At 33.7% G+C, this 23,008-nt stretch overlaps 2 protein-coding genes across 3 annotated transcripts in view; one reads left to right on the top strand and one right to left on the bottom strand.

Annotated features, from left to right (window-relative positions):
- Positions 1–5,640, bottom strand: part of LOC149789044 (transmembrane protein adipocyte-associated 1 homolog) — a 59,792-nt gene extending 54,152 nt beyond the window's left edge. Inside the window, exons 1-2 of one of the 2 annotated variants that reach the window (XM_089975227.1) lie at positions 5,500–5,640; positions 2,038–2,369 (exon numbers count right to left, since the gene is read on the bottom strand). In XM_089975227.1, coding sequence (XP_089831353.1) covers positions 2,038–2,294 — 257 coding nt within the window. In that variant the 5' untranslated portion in view covers positions 2,295–2,369; positions 5,500–5,640. Of the gene's footprint in view, positions 1–2,037; positions 2,370–5,327; positions 5,415–5,499 lie in introns of those variants that run through there. The other variant, XM_089975228.1, reaches the window with a different exon arrangement.
- Positions 5,641–5,756: 116 nt separating this feature from the next.
- LOC149789043 (uncharacterized) overlaps positions 5,757–23,008 on the top strand; it is a 55,535-nt gene continuing 38,283 nt past the window's right edge. Inside the window, exons 1-2 of the mRNA XM_089975217.1 lie at positions 5,757–6,029; positions 19,043–19,094. Of these exons, the coding sequence (XP_089831343.1) occupies positions 5,921–6,029; positions 19,043–19,094 (161 nt within the window). The 5' untranslated portion in view covers positions 5,757–5,920. The remainder of the gene's footprint in view (positions 6,030–19,042; positions 19,095–23,008) is intronic.

The raw sequence follows: 23,008 nt of genomic DNA, 5'->3' as shown, positions 1-23,008 counted from the left end.
ATGGAATATATATATTTCTTTCTTAAAAAAATTAGCATATTTGATGTAGGAAAGTCTATGGCAGATACTTTTATAAATTTAAGAAAAGTGGTTGTGTGTTAAGAAGCAGATCATTTCACTTATGAAGAAAAAAGAACCTGACAATTTTTACCAGCTCAATCTAACAACAAAAAATGTATTGGAAAGAATCAAAACAGTATTTTTAAAAAACATTTTTAACCCTCTAACAGATCAATAACTATCTCATGATAGACTAAAATTCTTTCATAGTGGTATTTTAAAAAGATTATTTCGCCCTCGCTTATGTAGACACAGCAGGTCAAAGGAGATAGTTTTATAAATGGCTTAAGAGGCCTTGTTATTTATTTCATTCTAAGGTACAGAAAGATGACAATTATAATGTTTGGATTGTCCATATCATTTAGTTAATGTTTCTTTCCAATATCATCATGTACTGACAGTATGAATCTGTATTGAGGCACACTATCACCAGAAAAAATAATGTACTTCATTGAAGCATTGATGATATCGAACCACATCAATGATATTGAACCACATCTAGATTGAAACATCATTTATAATGAACTACATCTGGACTGAAACATCGATATCAAACCACATCTAAACTGAAACATCAATGATAGTGAACCACATGTAGACTGAAACATCAATGATATCAAACCAGATCTAAACTGAAACATCAGTGATGTCAAACCACATCTATACTGAAACATCAAATGATACCAAACCATACCTAGACTGAAGCATCGATGATACTGAACCACATCTGGACTGAAACATCGATATCAAACCACATCTAAACTGAAACATCAATGATAGTGAACCACATATAGACTGAAACATCAATGATATCAAACCAGATCTAAACTGAAACATCAGTGATATCGAACCACATCTATACTGAAACATCAAATGATATCAAACCATACCTAGACTGAGGCATCGATGATACTGAACCACATCTAGACTGAAACATCGATATCGAACTGCATCTAGACTGAAAAATCAACAATATAAAAAAATATCTAGACAAAAACATCAATGATATCAAACCACCTCTAGACTGAAACATTGATGATATGGAACCACATCTAAATTTAATCATTATCATTATGGAAATGAAAATTTTAACAGCATTTAATCCCCAAAATCTCAAGCCATCCAGTAAAACACTGGCAAGCTCAACAAAAAGGCGCTGACTATGACCTTTACTATATGTACTAGCTAATTATACAAATCCAAGTTCAAGACTAACAGACCCAGATCTGCCGTTGCATAATGCACCGACAGATCTGGGTCTGTGTAGTTGTTACAAGTAATCAGTATAACAAACAAAGACCTTTATCTGCATGCACATTATGTTATGGCAGATCAGGATCTCTGTTGTTTATAGTTGGATTCAACTTACAGGCAAGCATATACAGTAACTTTCAAACAGCTTCCAGTGTCTCGTGTAACTGTGAGTAATGATGCAAATTCAAATCAAGAGGTCTCAGTTCCACAAGAAATCTAGCTGTTCACACCTTTGTCCTGTCCAAAGTACCTGGTGGCATTAGTCTACCATTCTGTGTCAAGTTTGTTCTGTCCACTAGCTGAACTATCTGACTGTGTAACAACTGCTTTGATGTGGCTGCCTTGCTCTATGACTGGTGCCAAGTTGGAAAAACTGCTTTTACCCATTTTTTTCTCGTAACTTCATAAAAACTTTGCAAATCACAAATATGGCAACTCTGTGGTTATTGTAAGGGCAACCTATGAACCAAGTCAGGTGAATTTCTACCCAAAGGTCAAGAAGGAGATCTGGTTTAACATACACAAATGGATGGACAGATGAAGAGCATTACAATATCCCATGCTAAATTTTGTGAATAAAGGATCTATGTACTTTAGTGCTGGGAACTCCATCAATTATCCTAAAGATATGAATACATTGTTCAAAATGTACAATTTTTTGTATTTTCTGAGAATCAGGCACTTCAATCAAGTGTTAACGAAAAAATCTGAATAAAGATATACCTTGAGTTTCCAATTTCAGCATACAGGATCCATTGGCATAGTGGCTCTTTGACTATTTCAAAAGGAATTGAACCATTAGAAGCATTGTCACTTCTATTGAAAGACAATACCTGTGATGCAACTGGCATAGTGTCTGGCACTTCAGCATAATTTATTTCCTGGTGGTAGACCTTGATGGAATCATGTAACCCAATATGAAGGCTGGATAATGGCTGATGTGATGTCACACTTTGGATGTATAGGAGAGAAGAATCCATTTTTATAAAGTTTTTTTCTTTTACTGCACTAATGCCTAAATCATTACCTTTAATTCACATCTCTGCAACTTCACCCTGCAATGATTAAATATATTAAAATACCTTAGTAATCAAGACTATTTGATCATGTTAAAAAATGCTTATGATATTGGGTTAGCAGGTCTAATGTATTGGTCACAGAATGGCTACCAACATAAAAATAAAGTAGCCATCTACAAATGTTTAGTCACCAAATTACACGGTGCAAAATATAGCCTGAAATATTAGTGTTGATTCTTAAGTAGGTTGCACGAGAAGTGTTCTCGCTTATATTTTTTATAATACATGTAGTATGACTGATAGGTAAGCAAATACACAAACCCATGATTGATATCAATGAACTTGTATTTTTTTTACCGTTTTTATTTTTTGTTGATAGCCGGCGACTTTTCTTCAAAATGTACTGCCTTCTTAGAACTTTTTGTCGAAAATTCAAGTAATTTAATTGCAACTTAGAGCCCTGTGATATAGTACTAGTGTTGATACTTTTATGACAGGATGGAAAGAAAAGATGGATGTGATGTAAAGTTTATAATTTTGACTAGGCGATACCAGTGCACCTGTGTACATGGCTATGGTTCTGCATGCACTCAATACATTCTTGCAGGATTATAGATTTAAATAAGTCATCACTATGCACATGTAACTTTAATCAGACCTTAAAAATGTACCCTGTCTTCTTTAAGAGATCGCATTCTATTATGCTGATGAATGGTTATGATCATCTCATGATGCGAAATTATGTCACAACTAATCTACTGCTGCTCTAGTAAAAAAGCATGGGGCCTTTCTAATTTCAGATCAGACCCCTCCTGTAATCTAACTGAGGAGATCGTTGGGCTTATATAATCTTCAAAAACAGAACAAAAAATAAACACTTCAGTATATGCCCATTACAAAAATCAATCAATCAATCCTCTCTGCGCCATCTGGTGCTTGAGGCGACAGCAAGGGAGCACCATTTTGGTCTGTCGGCTGCTGTTATGGGGGCAGTCTGCAGGGTGAGGCCTCTGGTCTTGAGTTCTCGCTCCACGGTTCGGCACCAGGTATCTTTGGGTCTGCCACAGTTCCTTTTCCCCTGTGGAGTCCATCTCAGTGCCACCCTTGGTAGTGAGTCAGGGGGCATTCTGCAGACGCAGCCGAGCCATCTCCATCGACGAGTTGCAATGGTCTCAGCGATGGTGCTTGCGCCCGCTCTGTGCCAGAGTTCCTCGTTCGAGATCATGTTTGGCCAGAAGATCCTCATGATCTGTCGCAGGCACTTGGTCTGGAAGACTTCGAGCTTGCGTTCTATGTTAGCAGTGGTCTTCCAACACTCTGACCCGTACAAAAGGATGCTCAGCACGTTGCCCTTGAAGATACGGATCTTCGTGTGGGCGCTGAGGTTTGTTGTCCTCCAGATGGGCTTCAGCATTGCGAAGGCCTGGTTGGCCTTGCTGATTCTTGTGGTGACTTCCCTTGTGCAATCTCCATCCGTGGCGACCTTGCTGCCCAGGTACGTGAATACATCTACTTCTTGCAGAGGCTGGTCGTTGATGGTGATTGGGTCGCCCACTCTAGTGTTCTTCCTCAAGACTTGTGTCTTCCCTATGTTGACTCGAAGACCTATGGTGCTTGCTGTCTGTACCAACTGTTGTGTCTTCTGTTCGATATCCTGGTGTCTGCTTGCCAGCAACCCGATGTCGTCGGCATAATCCAGGTCATTCAGCATTGAGGTCAGCATCCACTGTATTCCTTGCCTCCTACTCTCTGTGGTGCGGCGCATGATCCAGTCAATGGCCAGTGAGAAGTGGATTGGCGAGAGAATGTATCCTTGCTTCACTCCGGTTTACACCTTGAATGGTTCAGTGAATAGGTTGTTGTGGATGACTCTGCACTCAAAGTTCTTGTACAGGGGCCTGATGACATTGACAAGTTTCTGGGGGATGCCATAGTGCCATAGGATCTTCCACAGAGAGGCTCGGTGCAGGCTGTCAAAGGCCTTCTCAAAGTCCACAAAGACCACATAAAGGGATCCATTCCACTCATGGGACTGCTCAAGGATCTGTCTCAGAACGAAGATGTGGTCGATGCAGGATTTGCCCTTCCTAAAGCCTGCCTGTTCCTGGCATAGAATGCCGTCCACAGCTGTTGTGATGCGTTGGAGAATGATGCAACTGAAAATCTTACTGGTGATGGATAGTAAGGTAAAGATTACTGAAAAGTTTGTGAACAGCAGCAATGTTTCTTTGGAGTTGGATTTTACCCCATATATATATTCAATGGAAAGCATGCTTATTTCAGTTGTCGGAATAGTGCTCAAGTGTAATTAATTTTTGAAGATAATTTAGGAAGCAAAGCAAGCAAAAATAAATTTCTGAACTCTTGGTTGATGTAATTTTACTTTACGAAACCCACTAGCCAAAAATGGGGGGGGTATTTAATTTTTTACACATACGGCAAACAAAATATCAACATATGTCATGTACCATGTCTCTCCAAACAGAAGACCAACTGTATGTAACATATCTGATATGCTGAATTAAATATTCTGATCAGTTAATTAACCTTTGCTTTGCAGTATGATTTTAGCCATGACAGAGATTGATTGATAGACAATAATAAGCACACGCTTGTTTTCTGCACAGTTGATATGTGTTGATAAAGCATTACCAAACGTATTGGACAGTGGCATTTAATTGTAGTCTGGGCTAATAACTTGAGTCAGGACTTGATTTTTTGTTTTACAGTCACCAGCCCTGGGCCTAAAAAATTTTGTCTTTGAACATGGACTTGTGTATTGCAGTTTTATTTATATGTGAGATCAGACCATAAACCACATACCATTAGTGTTTTAAGGTTTGATTATTGGACTATATCATCCAAGACTGCGAGGGTGTGGCAGTAAATGGATGAAATTAGGAATAAAGTCATCCCCATACACCCTTTTCCTTTCGTGCCAAACGTTTGTTTGCTAATCAGCTCCGTGTGTTTTCAGCTATACAGTGTACTTACTATAGGCGTTGCTTATTCGAAAGAGAGGTCGAAAAACAAAGCTGATGTTGAAATGTGATTGCTGATGTGCAATTAAAATCTATGACCGTGTTGTATGACACATGAACTAAGTTGAAGATAATCGGATTGTAAAACATTTAAACGTTTACCATCGAACTTAACATGAAGTTACCTCTAATAAAAAAATCTCTAATAAAAAAAATACGTTGATTATGCTGGACACTATTTATCTTCGAATTAAATATGACATTTCTATTAATTTCCCGGAAAACCGACGAATATATACACAAACCAGAAAATCAGTCTGGTTATAATACACATTTAAGGAACAAAGCATGTCCTAGTCTTAATAATAGTTGGACACCCGTCTGAATATTTCTCGCGTCTAATACTGCGTTTGGATTTCATTTCAGCATTCGCCACTACAGTTTACTACAGTTACTCAGCAAGCTAATGTGAAATGTGAAATAGTTAAGATGTCTGGAGAAAATTATATGGAAATAATTGGAGAATGTTATTATGAGATCAGGTTTTAAATATGACTTGGCATGAAAATTCGTACAATAGGTGCTATTGCAAAGTAAAAGATCAAAATGAGTTGCTTTAATGGGTTGATGAAGGAGTACAAGAAAATTTCCATCGATAGATTTGATGGAATCAACCTTAAGTCGACCGTCTACATGTTGTCCCATTGTCATGAAGGTAATATGTTAGAAACGCTATTTATTCTATCCCTGTGAATGCTCGGGGACGTGGAATGGACCCGATGCACCCTCCTGCATATCGTTAGATACTGTAGTGAAGTTGTAGGGTTTAACGCCATTATTCAGCACATGATAGGCTATACATGGCGGCCAGTTTTAATGGTGGAGGAAGAAACCGGAAAGAACCAACGACCCACGAGAAGCTACTGGCAAGCTTTTTCACATACCCACATTAACCGAATCCGAGACTCGAACCCACGCAGATAGAGGTGAGATGTCAGTGATCCGTAACGGAGAGCGCTTTAGAGCACTCGGCCACTCGGGGTCCCTACTATAGTGAAAGTCACACAGATCGTGTATGCGTTTATAGTACAAGTCATATGGGTCATGCATGCACATTTTACTCCTTTTAAATTAAATATAAATTCCTTCCAAAAAAATCTAACACTTCTTTAACCAAAGATTATTAAATCCTGATTTTTTTTTTAATGATCTGCACTTTAACTGTCATCAAGAAACTTCCTAGTCCTACAATGTAAGACATAGCACATGTTGGTTTTGTTTTAGTGCTATGTCTTACTATCCAAATAATGGCCTTGTATAGCGTATTCCGATGACAATGACATCGGAACAAGTAGTCAAAGTTTCAGGAATATCGCACACATTTGGCAGCATATATTGACGCTCTTCCACTAATTTATGTGTAATTAATATACTTACAGTGCTGTCTTTATCCTGGTGGAATGAAAATATGACACAAGCAAATGGACGCATTTTCATGAGCTGTTGACATTCATTTGAATTTGTTGCAATGCGATGGTAGTTGAGGTATGCCAAAGTATGTCTAAGTAGTTTAAGTAAGTTCTTGTGGCAGATGTTTCTTGAACGAAATGAAATGTTGCTTTATAGTTCCAATAGGCATAATATATTTTTATTCATTTTGTTAAAGAATAATATTTGAACTTTACCCGATTTCGGCATTCCCGGCTTTCATCGCTTTCCAGTCAACTGAAATGTAGGCCAATGAAACTTGAAAACAGGCCCGTTTCTTTTGTGAGAATTTGAATTTATTAGAGAAAATACATCAGAGTAAGTAAAGTCTGACTAAAACATTATGATTTTACTTTGTAGAAAAGTGCTGTTATTTTAGTTGCCAGTTGTGTGAGAGATTCCTCAAAATTTGACTTTTGCTATGATGTTAATCGACATCAAAACACTAGTGTTAGTTAGGCTGTAAGACCCTGATGCCCAAAACGTAAATATCAGCATTAAGGTCTTACATGTAGGACGAATAACTTCCCTACGAAAATTTTCATTCTTAGTGGTCTTTTACAATGGTGGTGATGTACTAAACTTGGGTCAAAATAAGAACACGTCGAGTGGAATCATCACAGTTGAGGGTAGTATGAATTTGTTTAGCAATATGCATAACTTTCATTGTGACATCACAGCGCATGACATTCATTTCAGGTTGTACTGGATCACACCTTTAGGTTCATTTCATCCAAAAATGTCTGTGTACTTTAACATTGATTTTGCCTTATGCACCTCTCAGGGCATCCAAATAATGACCTTCCAAAGGAATATGGATGTTTACGAATCCAGATGAAGTGAATACTTGCCAGAAAATGAAACCCATTACTGAAATAATCTGTGTTGAATGCCTACATGACCCATGTGACTTGTGCTGTAGTCCTACACTATAAGGCATCAACCCTGCTATATATGTTTTTGGGTAGACAGAAACAAAAATACATCTATAAAGGTTGACGTCTTCCATTGTTGGACTAGCATGTGTTCAGTATTGATTATTGCAGTACCAGGTTACATTTTTTAGGATTTGATTGCACGTACCATTATAGATCAGAATTCCTCAAGAAGGTCATTATTTACATGCCCCAATAAAGACATGCAGCAAAACTCAGTGTTACAGTACATTGACATTTTTGGAAAATAAGCAAAATGGTGTGATCCAATACAAATTGGACTGAATGTCGTGTGCAGTGATGTCACAGTGAAAGCTACCCATGTTGACAATAAAATTTGGTACTACCCTATATTGTGACAATTAGATCCAACATGCTTATTTTTTTCATTAAGTTCAGTACATGGCCACCATTGTAAAAGTCCATATTGATCAAACATTTTTGTCTGGAAGTTTCTTGTTCACTGCTCCGGTGGCCTAGTGGTTAGAGTGTCCACCTCGGATGCGGGAAGTCGTGGGTTCGATCCTCGGTCGAGTCATACCAGAGATTTACAAAAATGGTACTAACAGCTGCCTCGCTTGACATTCAGCATTAGGAGGTTAGTGTTAGGACTGGTTGGCCTGGTGTCAGGATAATGTGACTGGGTGGGACATCATGCTACATGTCTGCGGCATGATGCCCCAGTGCTAGACATCACTAAACTGCCACAATGCAGACATCGTAGCGATATGACTGAATTTTTTTTAAAGCTATGTTAAAAATCAAAATCACACATATCACACTTGTTCACTGTTAAAATGCCAAGAATTGATAGCCATGATTTAGTAGCCTTTAAAACCTATATTAGTATTGAATTTTATAGCAACAATTAATATTTACTTTAAGGTGGGTAAATGCATCTGCGAGACCATATTGTCATAGTATACACTATAATTGAGGCAACCTTTTCCGTCTTCAATTTTTATTTTTTTAATTGACTGCACACCATTTATTGTTTGTACCAATGATTTTGTAATCAAATACAAGAATTAATATTGAGTGTGAATAAAGTGCACATATAGAGGGTCTCAAATGGGTAATGATTTAATATTGAATTTATGAAACGAGTTGAACAATGTCCAGCTTTTGCAACTACTGCACAATAATTTCATGGGCTTATTTGGACCAATCAGAATCACATAAAGTGATATTTTAACATGTGATAATGTAAAAAATATGAAACTGCACATATTATATGAAAACTATACCTACTGTGTGATAAACTTGTATTCCAAGTCTGTTTTGGTGATTCTATTCACAGAGCAGAACGATCATGGAATTCTTCACATGTGCAAGTTGGATATTATTTCTTCAAGGGACAAATGTATTATAATTTCTGAACATCTTATTACTGTGTACATCAGTTCAAAAAGGAATCTCTTTTTGCAGAAGAAAGTCCTTCCATTTTTAGAAAAATAATTAAATTAAATCTTTATTTCTGCCAATATGTTTTTTAATAATTTGTATGAGTCATTTTCTGTTTTAATTTTTTAACAAATGATTGTTTTACTTGTTATTAGCAAGTGTGTATCTGGTTAAAAAAAAGTAAATTTTTTGTTTTCTATTTTCAGTTTTTGTTTTCTTAATTGACTGCATACCATTTATTGATTAGATCTATGCTTATGTAGTCAATACTAAAATTTATATCAACTATAAACATCTTGCACAGACTAGTATTCCTGGTCCATTCCAGTGATTTTATCTATCAAGATGCACTCTCTTGCATGTCATACAAGGTTACTAATGGAGGAAATCTTATTTCCTTGTCGGGGCCCTGAGTGGTCTAAAGCACTCTCTGTTACGGATCACTGCCATCTCACCTCTGTCTGTGTAGGTTTGAGTCTCGGATTCGGCCAATTTGGGTATATGAAAATGCTTACCAGTAGCTTCTCGAGGATCGGTGGTTCTTTCTGGGTATTTTCTGGTTCTTCCTCCACCTTTAATAATGGCCGCCATGTACAGCCTATCGTGTGGTGAAAAAGGGTGTTAAACCTTACAACAACAACAACAACAACTTATTTCCTTGTTACTTTCCTATTCATCATGAATCATACCACACCTTCTACCTCTGAAAGTATTTACCTTGCACAGATACATTCCAGGTGAGAATTATATAATCCCTTCATATCTCAAAAATTTAAAACCTAGCCATGCTTCGTCTGTAAGTTTTCTTATTTGGAAAAATACAGTCAGTGGCAAGTGTGATGTTAAGTGTATACTTCTTTTGGTAGATTAATCCGACTAATGACCATAATAAGTAACTTGTTTGTGGCATGAAGTTGAAGACTCGTCCTGATTAAAAAATGGTAATGAAATGTATACTGTATATATCATGCTAGATATCAGCTATAATGGCTTCATTCAAAATAAAGAGAGACAAAACCAAATTGAGAATATTTTGATTCATAAAAATGGCATATACAGGAAGTAGAGTATGTATTTTTATCCTTTTTATATTTTATGCAAAACATTGCACAATAATAAAGTCTGAGGAAAAGTGGTTTTATAATTTCTTTTTTTCAAATTCATAATTAAATAGTATTTAAATTTGTACGTTTTGACTACATTAAAAAAAATTAATTTCAGATATTATTATTATTATTAATATTATTAGTTATAGCAGTTTGGTTCATATGGGATGAATCATATAAATTCAGAATTTAATTCTTGTGAGTGTATGTTTAGAAAATCAAAAGCTGACTCCCTCCGAACCAGTTACAAAATTATACTTAAAATAATATTTCCCCAACTTTTCCATAAGAAATTGTTTATTTTCACCATTCTAGAATAAGAACTGAACATATATAATACTCTTATATACCTGATTATCCAGAAAGATATAAAATAGCATATACCTTTTTTTTTAAAACATGCACCTGTTCTTGTTTGTGATAGTCAGTTTTGTTCACATAAGACTTTATGATCCTTTAATGACTTAAAATATATTATTAATATTTAACAAAGAATATTTAGAATTAATAATCAGAATTATTAAATGAGGCAATAGTCTTGTAAGCTGCATTATCACATTTTCAGCATATGTGTACTGGGATATTGTATATCATTCTGTACTTATTATTTATGGACTAACATGAAAGTCCGTCTACTTAGGAAGTAAAATTGAGAACATGGCACACTGTATGAATTTAATGTTGTTAAACTCTGACTATAATCAGCTATTCAGCAGAATGCCATTTGGAATTACTCATATAGACCCATGTGTGATGATCATCAGTAGAAATGCATCTTGTAAATTTGACCTTTTTCTGGAAGTTCATCAGTCCATGTAATATATAATTAAGTCATATGTATAAAATTAATAATATGAATGAGGATAAGAAATAATATTCAGTCATATTACTTATCTGAGTCAGGTGATGATCATGGATTTTTCAAAAGAAATGTACGTGTCCTCCAGATTATAGATAAAAATGAGCTTGTAAACCAGAAATGTATATAAAATAAGGGGAAAAAGATGTTGTCAATTGTTAATTATCACAGGTAAGTACAAAGTATAGAATCGATGTAAAGAAATGATCATTTTGCCTCCATAATGTATCTTATATTTCAAGCTAAGGAGTTGAAATTTACATCAGTATGTTTTCTTTGTGTAGTATGGTTGCTTTAAAATTGGAGATATCCATATAACAAAAGTTGTTGAATTGCATGTATATATACATGTACAGTCATTTTTCTAAGATGATAATTATGTAGCTTACAACCTTGACTTCATCCCAGTTCTGCCATAAACTCTTGCTGTGGTCTAAATACATTAACACTATCATTTTCTGAGTGTGTATTTCAATAAAGTAGTGTCTTATGTAAACAAACGGCACATTATAATGTGTATTTCAATAAAGTAGTGTCTTATGTAAACAAACGGCACATTATAATGTGTATTTCAATAAAAGTAGTGTCTTATGTAAACAAACGGCACATTATAATGTGTATGTCAATAAAGTAGTGTCTTATGTAAACAAACATTATAATGTGTATTTCAATAAAGTAGTGTCTTATGTAAAGAAACGGCACATTATAATGTGTATTTCAATAAAGTAGTGTCTTATGTAAAGAAACGGCACATTATAATGTGTATTTCAATAAAGTAGTGTCTTATGTAAAGAAACGGCACATTATAATGTGTATTTCAATAAAGTAGTGTCTTATGTAAAGAAACGGCACATTATAATGTGTATTTCAATAAAGTAGTGTCTTATGTAAACAAACGGCACATTATAATGTGTATTTCAATAAAAGTAGTGTCTTATGTAAACAAACGGCACATTATAATGTGTATTTCAATAAAGTAGTGTCTTATGTAAACAAACATTATAATGTGTATTTCAATAAAGTAGTGTCTTATGTAAAGAAATGGCACATTATAATGTGTATTTCAATAAAGTAGTGTCTTATGTAAACAAATGGCACATTATAATGTGTATTTCAATAAAAGTAGTGTCTTATGTAAACAAATGGCACATTATAATGTGTATTTCAATAAAGTAGTGTCTTATGTAAACAAACGGCACATTATAATGTGTATTTCAATAAAAGTAGTGTCTTATGTAAACAAACGGCACATTATAATGTGTATTTCAATAAAGTAGTGTCTTATGCAAACAAACGGCACATTATAATGTGTATTTCAATGAAGTAGTGTCTTATGTAAACAAACGGCACATTATAATGTGTATTTCAATGAAGTAGTGTCTTATGTAAACAAACGGCACATTATAATGTGTATTTCAATAAAGTAGTGTCTTATGTAAACAAATGGCACATTATAATGTGTATTTCAATAAAGTAGTGTCTTATGTAAACAAACGGCACATTATAATGTGTATTTCAATAAAAGTAGTGTCTTATGTAAACAAACGGCACATTATAATGTGTATTTCAATAAAGTAGTGTCTTATGTAAACAAACGACACATTATAATGTGTATTTCAATAAAGTAGGGTCTTATGTAAACAAACGGCACATTATAATGTGTATTTCAATAAAGTATTGTCTTATGTAAACAAACGGCACATTATAATGTGTATTTCAATAAAGTAGTGTCTTATGTAAACAAACGGCACATTATCATGTGTATTTCAATAAAGTAGGGTCTTATGTAAACAAACGGCACATTATAATGTGTATTTCAATAAAGTAGTGTCTTATGTAAACAAACGGCACATTATAATGTGTATTTCAATAAAAGTAGTGTCTTATGTAAACAAACGGCACATTATAATGTGTATTTCAATAAAGTAGTGTCTTATGTAAACAAACATAATGTGTATTTCAATAAAGTAGTGTCTTATGTAAAGAAACGGCACATTATAATGTGTATTTCAATAAAGTAGTGTCTTATGTAAACAAACATTATAATGTGTATTTCAATAAAGTAGTGTCTTATGTAAAGAAACGGCACATTATAATGTGTATTTCAATAAAGTAGTGTCTTATGTAAAGAAACGGCACATTATAATGTGTATTTCAATAAAGTAGTGTCTTATGTAAACAAACATTATAATGTGTATTTCAATAAAGTAGTGTCTTATGTAAACAAACGGCACATTATAATGTGTATTTCAATAAAAGTAGTGTCTTATGTAAACAAACGGCACATTATAATGTGTATTTCAATAAAGTAGTGTCTTATGTAAACAAACGACACATTATAATGTGTATTTCAATAAAGTAGTGTCTTATGTAAACAAACGGCACATTATAATGTGTATTTCAATAAAGTAGTGTCTTATGTAAACAAATGGCACATTATAATGTGTATTTCAATAAAGTAGTGTCTTATGTAAACAAACGGCACATTATCATGTGTATTTCAATAAAGTAGGGTCTTATGTAAACAAACGGCACATTATAATGTGTATTTCAATAAAGTAGTGTCTTATGTAAACAAACAGCACATTATAATGTGTATTTCAATAAAAGTAGTGTCTTATGTAAACAAACGGCACATTATAATGTGTATTTCAATAAAGTAGTGTCTTATGTAAACAAACGGCACATTATCATGTGTATTTCAATAAAGTAGGGTCTTATGTAAACAAACGGCACATTATAATGTGTATTTCAATAAAGTAGTGTCTTATGTAAACAAACAGCACATTATAATGTGTATTTCAATAAAAGTAGTGTCTTATGTAAACAAACGGCACATTATAATGTGTATTTCAATAAAGTAGTGTCTTATGTAAACAAACAGCACATTATAATGTGTATTTCAATAAAAGTAGTGTCTTATGTAAAGAAACGGCACATTATAATGTGTATTTCAATAAAGTAGTGTCTTATGTAAACAAACATTATAATGTGTATTTCAATAAAGTAGTGTCTTATGTAAAGAAACGGCACATTATAATGTGTATTTCAATAAAGTAGTGTCTTATGTAAACAAACATTATAATGTGTATTTCAATAAAAGTAGTGTCTTATGTAAACAAACGGCACATTATAATGTGTATTTCAATAAAGTAGTGTCTTATGCAAACAAACGGCACAGTATAATGTGTATTTCAATAAAGTAGTGTCTTATGTAAACAAATGGCACATTATAATGTGTATTTCAATAAAGTAGTGTCTTATGTAAACAAACAGCACATTATAATGTGTATTTCAATAAAAGTAGTGTCTTATGTAAACAAACGGCACATTATATTGTGTATTTCAATAAAGTAGTGTCTTATGCAAACAAACGGCACATTAGAATGTGTATTTCAATAAAGTAGTGTCTTATGTAAACAAACATTATTTTGAACAAGACGATATTGATGTGCTGATACAGTAATGTAATTTATACAAAGATTGGCAGAAACTTTCATAAAAAAATATTTTATGAAATCATCCAGATCAACTTTATTTATTTTGTCACAGTTATGCATCATACCAGCAGACTGAAATATTTATGTCACAGTTTTACAAATGCTGAAATGGTACTTTTATTATATTCAGAAAATGACGTGAATTTATTGCAAATTTTGAATGTAAATGGCACAAGAAAAATGTTTGTATGTCCAGTCTATTTATTTATGAGCAGTCATTGTCAGGAAACATGCTGTGATCAGAATATGCTATCAAATACATTATGACATGCTTTATTTTATGTAAATGTTATATGCTACACCTGTATTATAATCTTTGAACTCTGTTCTGAGAATAGATGACTAGCCTGACCCTATGATGAAAACAGTGCTTGTGGGTAGTACACCATGCTAGTTCCACTTGCACAGAAACCGTTTGGACAATAATCATCTTAATTTACTTGACGAGTGAAAGAGTTGTTTAAAACCTGTTTACTTCATCATTGGCAGGATGTTGGTATGGACTCCATTAACAGAATATACAGATCAATTAACCATTAAAGGGAATGGTGACTCACCACCACTTAAAAGTTATGACAGTGACCAGTGGTAATTTTCACTGGCCCAGTGGACTGCTGGGTTATACTTACCCATTATCAAAATCATTACCCACAGCATAGTGGATTAGCTATAGATTACTAAATTACCTCCCTCCTCTTTACATTTTGCCTTCTGTTGTCTTGGGTAGATCCATAAAGTAATTCGATCAAGAAAGCTGATTAGCGCAAATAACAACATTTCACTGTCCAGTTTTAAACAAGATATTTAAGGAATTATACTTTCAAAACAAAACATATTTTGCTTATACCAAGTGAGTTGTCTTTGCAGTGCTACTCATAACATATTATATTTCAAAGGCACATGCAGTGTTTAGCTCCCAGAGCCTGAATGATATTTCTAAAAAAAAAACATTCTTGAATAGCCCACATCAGTTAACAGAACTATAAAGTACATGACTGTACATAACAATGCATTGGTATTGAACAAGGTACATTGACTGTTGGGGTCTTAAACTGAGGCATCATTTTCACTTATTTTTATGTGTAATGTGTATTGTTCAGCAGAATATAATATGAAACATTTTTAAATTACATTAGTGTATCTGGTCAGTGTTTAGTGAACAGTTAGAAGAAAAAAAGAATGAAAAGACAAATACTTTGTTTTGGTTTGATCTGGTTATTGAGTATATCCTGTTAATTGTTTTGCATACTCACTTGCATGTTTTTCAGTTTATTATATATTATTTATTTATGTTTGCAGTCTTATCATGATGACAGTTATTGTTAAACTTATGATACAACATGGCTGGGAAGTAACCAAGCTCTGCTCAATAATTAGCCATTATCTCATTGTTTGAAACTGAATTCATTGCACATTTATATTGGTCAGCATATTTTAAGAAAATGTCCTAATTGTAAAAAAATAAATAATCAAATACACAGAGCATTTCTTGTCAAACAGATTGCAGTAATTCATTATGAATTATGCTTAGTCAAGTTCCATTAATTTGTCTTGAATGTAATTATTTTGTGCCCATTGATGAATTCCCCCTTTCCACATTTGGATCTCAAGTTTACCCATCTGGATCCACTCCATTTTTCAGTGACTGATGGATGAGGATTCCCATTCTCAGAGTGTTCAGCATAAAATTCTGCATGTTACCATATGAACTCACTGAAGTAGGTAAAATGTAGATAGCAAGCATGACTTTTTGCTGTCACATGTTTGCTGACTGAAATTGTCCAATGTCATGGAGAATTTTTACACTTTAGTATGTGCAGGTTTTTTGCCCATGCAGTGTAGGTGTTACATGTGTTATGTATATATAATTTATATTATTTGCTGGGATTTTCTTAATGATCGTATGTTATATACATTTGTATTTTGTACATGGTCTTGTCCAAAATCAAGTTCATTCTATACCTGACCAGATACATTTCTTTTGTACGCAACATAATACATTTATTTTCTCTATGAATGTGGATTAGAATGTGGAATATTCAGATTATTATTAATGGTAAACATGTTTTTAGTCTTGATTCTGACTCTAGAAACATCTAGAATCAATGTTTTCATTAAGTGACAGACTATTTCCAGCAATGGTAATTGCAACCAAAATCAAGTAGAGGGCTATGTAATCTTGTTTATCAAAAAATGACTCATTCTTGCCTTAACATCATGACATCCGCCTTATTGTGTTCAGTATTTCATTTGGAAATACAAAGTGCTCGTTAATAATATTCAGAAAACATCAATACATTAAATATTGGAACTTATTTGGAATACCACTGGAATTCAGTTTGGACTTTATACATTTGGTCCTGTGGTATAAATTGTAGGATTATTTGGGATTTAATTCACAATATTGTTACCGGTAGTTCTTTTTACATTTTCCATTTGTATTCTAGGGAAATACATTATTTTTTTGAATTTTACAAAATTTGTTGGATTTCACTCTTTTCTGTTACTTAGTTTAAGAGTATATAGTTGTAACACATGTATTATATATTTGTTGGTATTTTTTATTAATGTCATGCAAAAAGTCTTAATATTGTTTTTTCATGACAGCACTGGGACATTCTTAGAGCAAGTCTTTGTAGATCCATTATTGATGCTTTTGAGTATGTTATTACAAGACATTTGACAAACATATGATGGTAATGAGACATCTGTGCAGCCATGCCAAGTAGAAGTGGTTGACATGTATGCGTTTGCTGGTCCAGCTGTACAAATACAATGTGTCCATGAAACACTGTCATGTCTCACCGGTTTTAGCATCATCCTATCACTTGAAAGCTATTTCTGTCCTTGTATGTCAATAGGCTTGGATGAAGAAAAACACTTTCCACTCCCAAAGCATTCAGTGTAGCAATTTTTAACAAATTTATATAGATGGGTTTAGAGTTAATTAGCTTGAACAAAACATTGATTTGATCTTGCTACTGATAACAGATGACATCATGATAGTTATGTCTTGCAAATTTTCTCAGAGATAAAGGTTTGACAAATATACTGCACAGCTGCTTGAAATGATGCTTTCCTCATTAATCTACTCTGTAAACATTGTTGCAACTGAAATTTATTTTGGAATTTACACAAGGGTCCAAGCAAAAACAGAAATAATCAGAGATCATCAAAGGGTATGTCCATGTGATTTTTTTTTAAAATACTGGGATAAAACAAAATAAACTTCGATGTCACAAAACACAAGAATATCCTGATACATAAAACTTTTATTTATTGGATGTTTAATTTATGGGTTTATACATGTATACAGCAGTGTTGAAGATGGTATTTTAGCAGTTTATGAGGAGTTAAGTTGAATAATAAATCTTGTTATGTATATAGAAAACTACAGCATAGCTCTTTATTATAAATTGTCTGTGAAGTATTTAAATATGTATTGATCAAGATTTTGAAGGAGACTGCAGGTTACCAAGAAGTACTGGTATATAAATTTACTATAAACACAACATGGTAAGACTGTTGCCATGTAAGCGTGTATAAGATTGTCATCCAATTAGTTGATGAGTATTTAAACAGTCATATGAATCATCTTTCACAAACTTACACGTATATACATGGTCACCCTGTGAGTAACTAGCATATATATTCACTTCAGTGTCCAGTCCAACTGCAAAGTGCAAAGACCCAGATCTGCCATTGCATAAAGTGCCAGCAGATCTGGATGCAGTTTGTTAGGGGGAATTATTAGAGCAAATAATAAAGAACCTGATATACAGGCACATTATGCTACAGCAGATCAGGCTCTTTGTTTGCATTCGGACTTGACTTGTGAGTACATATGTTAGTATTGGAAAAATGACTATTTCCAGTTTGTTTAATTATCATGCTCCGTAATTTTCATTAATGTGCCAGAAATAGAAATATGGAAATTAAAATCTGGAGAGAGAGAGAGAGAGATTGGTATGTGCAATGTCTGACAGTCTGGAAACTTTCCTGGGCAAGTACAATTTTCTATCAACTGCCCACAATTTTGTATAGGATATGAAAAGTGAATGTAAAGAACTTAAATGTGAAATTCCACAAACTCATGGTTCTGGGCGAGTATAGTAATTTAGGATTTGTTCAACTCTAATTAGAAGTCATCACATAATGTTACACTCTACATAAAAAAATGTGATCATCACAGGTGGCTTTATGAAACTATTCTTTCAGGTTTATGTTTTATTGCATGTATCAGCCTTTGAACCAAAATAATTTTGAGCAAGCACTTATAATTTTCTTTTGTGTTGTTATCTATGGTCATGTATATCAGATAAAAAAGTTGTGATTAATTATTGCATATTCAATTTCATATGCCAATAAAAATAATATTATACTCTAGGTTGTTTTCTAACCTTCAAATTTCATAATAGCTCACTGTTCTATTTCAGATCACACGGTTGGGTTAGATAAACCTGAATTTTTTGAAAGGCTGCAGTCAAGGTAAGATGCATTGTTTAAAGGAACTTGTATTGCTAACTTTTGTGAGGTTGTACAATTAACACATGCATTTTAAAAGTAGAGAATGAAAATAATTATAAATTTATTTGGTGCGTGAAAAGCACATCACATTTATAGTAGTAATGATGTAATTTTCTGTTTGAAGAAAAATCAGATTCTTACCTATACAAAGAGTTTTTTCTTTGTACATGTATATTATATAATTCAGTTTTTGCAACATCATGTACTATACTTGTAAATACAGTTTGGTGCATTATTGTAAATGCTGAAAAGTATTGTGAAAAGATGGAATTTAGATAGTACATAGAGAATACATGTTGTTACATATATATTAGATTTAATTTGTATTTGATTTAAGTTGGATTTGATTTGATTGTTTGTTGGTTTTGGAGTCTTTTTATTTTCTTTAAGTGTCAGTGTAATGTAATTTAATTTTGTTTACTAGGAATTTGATAATTTTCAGAAAGTTCAGTTTGATCTGAGTTTTCCTTAGATACCTAATAATAGAAAGACTTGTTTCTATTTTTGACTTACCGGTAGTTCCTGTCCTTGATTGAGGGTCAAGTAAACAACTTTTTTCTAGGAGTAAAATGATTGGTTCTTATCAAGGACATACAGGAGCTATTACATGTAAACATGATCACGTCATCCTCTATTTTGCATTTAGGCATTTCCGAAATTGCAAAATACTTAGTATTAATAGTGATGTTTAGAGAGAGAGAGAGAGATCTCAGAGTCCGGGCTTTTAAACACTTGATGTCAAGTTGTTTTCTTCTGTTGTGACCACTATTGAAGTATTGAAATTTTTGAGTTTCTGAGTTATATGTTAATTCTTCTGATTACTTGGACTCTAAAAGATTAATTTGTTTTTCTGGAAATATTATTGTATTCATACAGAACTCTTGAACAAGGACTTTTCTTTAAAATTTTATTTCGATTTCGAACATCGGAGGATTAACCCTTTACCTCATGCAAGTGTCTTTGGATGCCTCTGCACCATTCGCATGGAAGCGCCTTTTGACGCCTCTGCTCAAGTCGTATGGAAGTGCCTTTTGACGTCGGCTGTAAATATCAGCCATTTTAAGCCAGTTTTCGTAGCGCCACCTTCGGGGAAAACCTGCTATTAGATACTACATTCATTTCTGCGAATGCCAATTACGTCAAATCACGTGGTCACTGTTTATGCACTGGTCAATGTCTGCTATTTAAAGTAACTGGGTCATAATCTCCACTCTCCAAAATGGCGGTCGCTGATTTCATTCATACTTACAAAGTTTTCATGATTAGAATCACAACTATGAAAGATTCAATAACCAGGCAAAGGCTCTGATATTGATTTTGGCAGCAATTAGTGTTTATAAATTATCAAATTCAGATGACTTAGTGATGTAGATGCAGACGAAAAACTTGTAAATTTCGAGTATGAGAAATGGCATCTACGGTTGGTCATGCGGCCTCACTGACATGATGGTGAACAAGTTCTCTCAAGATTTTAAAGCACATAAAATATTCTTCCATGATAAATAATTGCACAGCTATAACAATTGGACTTTACTCTTAAATTTTTCCACATATAATAGATGTGTACCAAAAATGTCAAATGGTTAAAATTGCTGTTAAACGTAACATACACTACATTGCTTAGCAGTTCACAGGCAACCGTATGCATATGGGGTCGACTAGGTAACAGGTGTTCTATTTATAGTGCGCTGCACTTTGTAACTATGCTCTACGAGGTAAAGGGTTAATTATTATGTTTCTACAAGGAACTGTAGACATCAACACATTACAGGCTACATTATACGTCATTGCCTTCCATCTTGGATTATTCGTGGGGACTCGAACTTGGAATCATTAGAACATTTCAATATTATGACTTCAAAAATTTTATTTGTGGAATATTCTTGTATTATTTTTGGATTTGATTCTGGAAACCGTAAGTTCTCATATTTTTGTATTTTGATAGTATTTTTCCAGGGAAATAAATTATTTGTTATATTTTTGAAAGCTTGTTGTTTTCACTCTTTCTTGTGTTACTGTTTATTCGAGCTTAAACATGTAACATAAGAATGTATTTTATTTTTCTATGTTAATACCAGATATATTTCATCATGTAGTACAAAAAATATATTTTAATTAGTGGCAATAGATAAGTTATGTCATTTTTTTGTACCATGATAAAATATATCTGGTATATATACAGGAACATAATATTTTTATTATTATATACCAAACCTGTTCCTGAATCACAGCTAAGAAAATTAAACTCATTCTTCATCACACAACCCTAACCACCTTTTCGAAAATGCAAGTCACTTTCAAAGGATTATCATATAAATATCATATACTCGAGAAAATTGTAGAATTGGGATGACCTACAGTATGATTTGTTGTAGTAAATTACATTTGTAGACAATATGACACTATCTGACCGCAAAGCATGTCCAATTGAACATCGTGTCACAGCAGGTTGTCTTTATGATGGAAATAACTTCATAGAGACATGAGTGGTGTCAAGTCAGATTTATTCAGCGAAATGAATTTTGATGTCAAAATTGAATTTTCATTTATTTGTTCTAGCTCACAAAGTGAAGGTTGTTCTTGCACATGGAACAGCTTCTGTAGGCATAAATCATCAATGATCATGTCATAAAGAACATATCGCAATGGAAACAATCCAAAAATTATTTTTCCAGTGATTTTCTATATTTCACACATAAGTATATAATAAAAGGCTATTGACTTCTACCTTGGATAGATATGCATTTACTAGGATTATAATTTGGAAATCACCATGGAAGAATAATAATTGTCCTTCTTGAGCTTGTTTATAAAAAGATATACATTTATGAGCCCAGGCAAATTGATTTAATTTTCAGACATTAAAACATGTGAGCATATTTCTTCACTCTCTCCAAGTAAATTCTTAACATTAATAGGCTGTACAGTAATACCTCAAACATTCGTGAGGTTAGGTTCCAGAACCAGTCACAGATCAGGAGGAATCACGAATGTTTGGTATGAGTCACTAAAAACGCTAATAAATGCTTATTTCTAGGGTTTAAACCCTAAATATGACCCAAATCATGCTCCCAAAGCACTTTAATTTCATTTAAAAGTTAGCTTAATACATTACCCTTAAAAAGAGAAATAAATGGTTGACGTAAAAATAGAGTACAGTATCACCTAATGGGTATTTGCCACACTAGCGCATTTACAGTACGGTACATGTATACTAATATTACCCCTATACTAATTCATTGGCTGCCATTTTCTTTTGCACTCACAGTAAGGTAAAACCAAGTAACAAATGGGACTGTAAACTTAATGACTGATGTTTTCTTTGTCATTGTCAGGAAGGTAAACTAGGTAAACTTCATGTCACAGAAGTCATATAACAACGGTACAATTCAATAAAATAAAGAAAACATGTACGTAGAGGGTACCAATGAAAATTTCGCAAATCCATGAATTCGCGAATCCAGAAACGTGAATGCACAAGGTATTACTGTACATTGAATGAACCAATAGGCCATACATTGAATGAACCAATGGGCCATACATTGAATGAACCAATGGGCCAAACATTGAATGAACCAATGGGCCATACATTGAATGAACCAATGGGCTACGTGCTGAATGAACCAATGGGCCATACATTGAATGAACCAATGGGCCAAACATTGAATGAACCAATGGGCCATGCATTGAATGAACCAATGGGCCATGCATTGAATGAACCAATGGGCCATACATTGAATGAACCAATGGGCTACACGCTGAATGAACCAATAGGCCATACATTGAATGAACCAATGGGCTACACGCTGAATGAACCAATAGGCCATACATTGAATGAACCAATGGGTGACACACTGAATGAACCAATGGGCCAT

This window comes from Sinohyriopsis cumingii, chromosome 11 (assembly GCF_028554795.1).
Source record: "Sinohyriopsis cumingii isolate HCF-2022 chromosome 11, ASM2855479v2, whole genome shotgun sequence".
NCBI classification, from domain to species: domain Eukaryota; kingdom Metazoa; phylum Mollusca; class Bivalvia; order Unionida; family Unionidae; genus Sinohyriopsis; species Sinohyriopsis cumingii.
The sequence above is the reverse complement of the archived record's forward strand: the minus strand, read 5'-3'. Positions and strand labels throughout refer to the sequence as shown.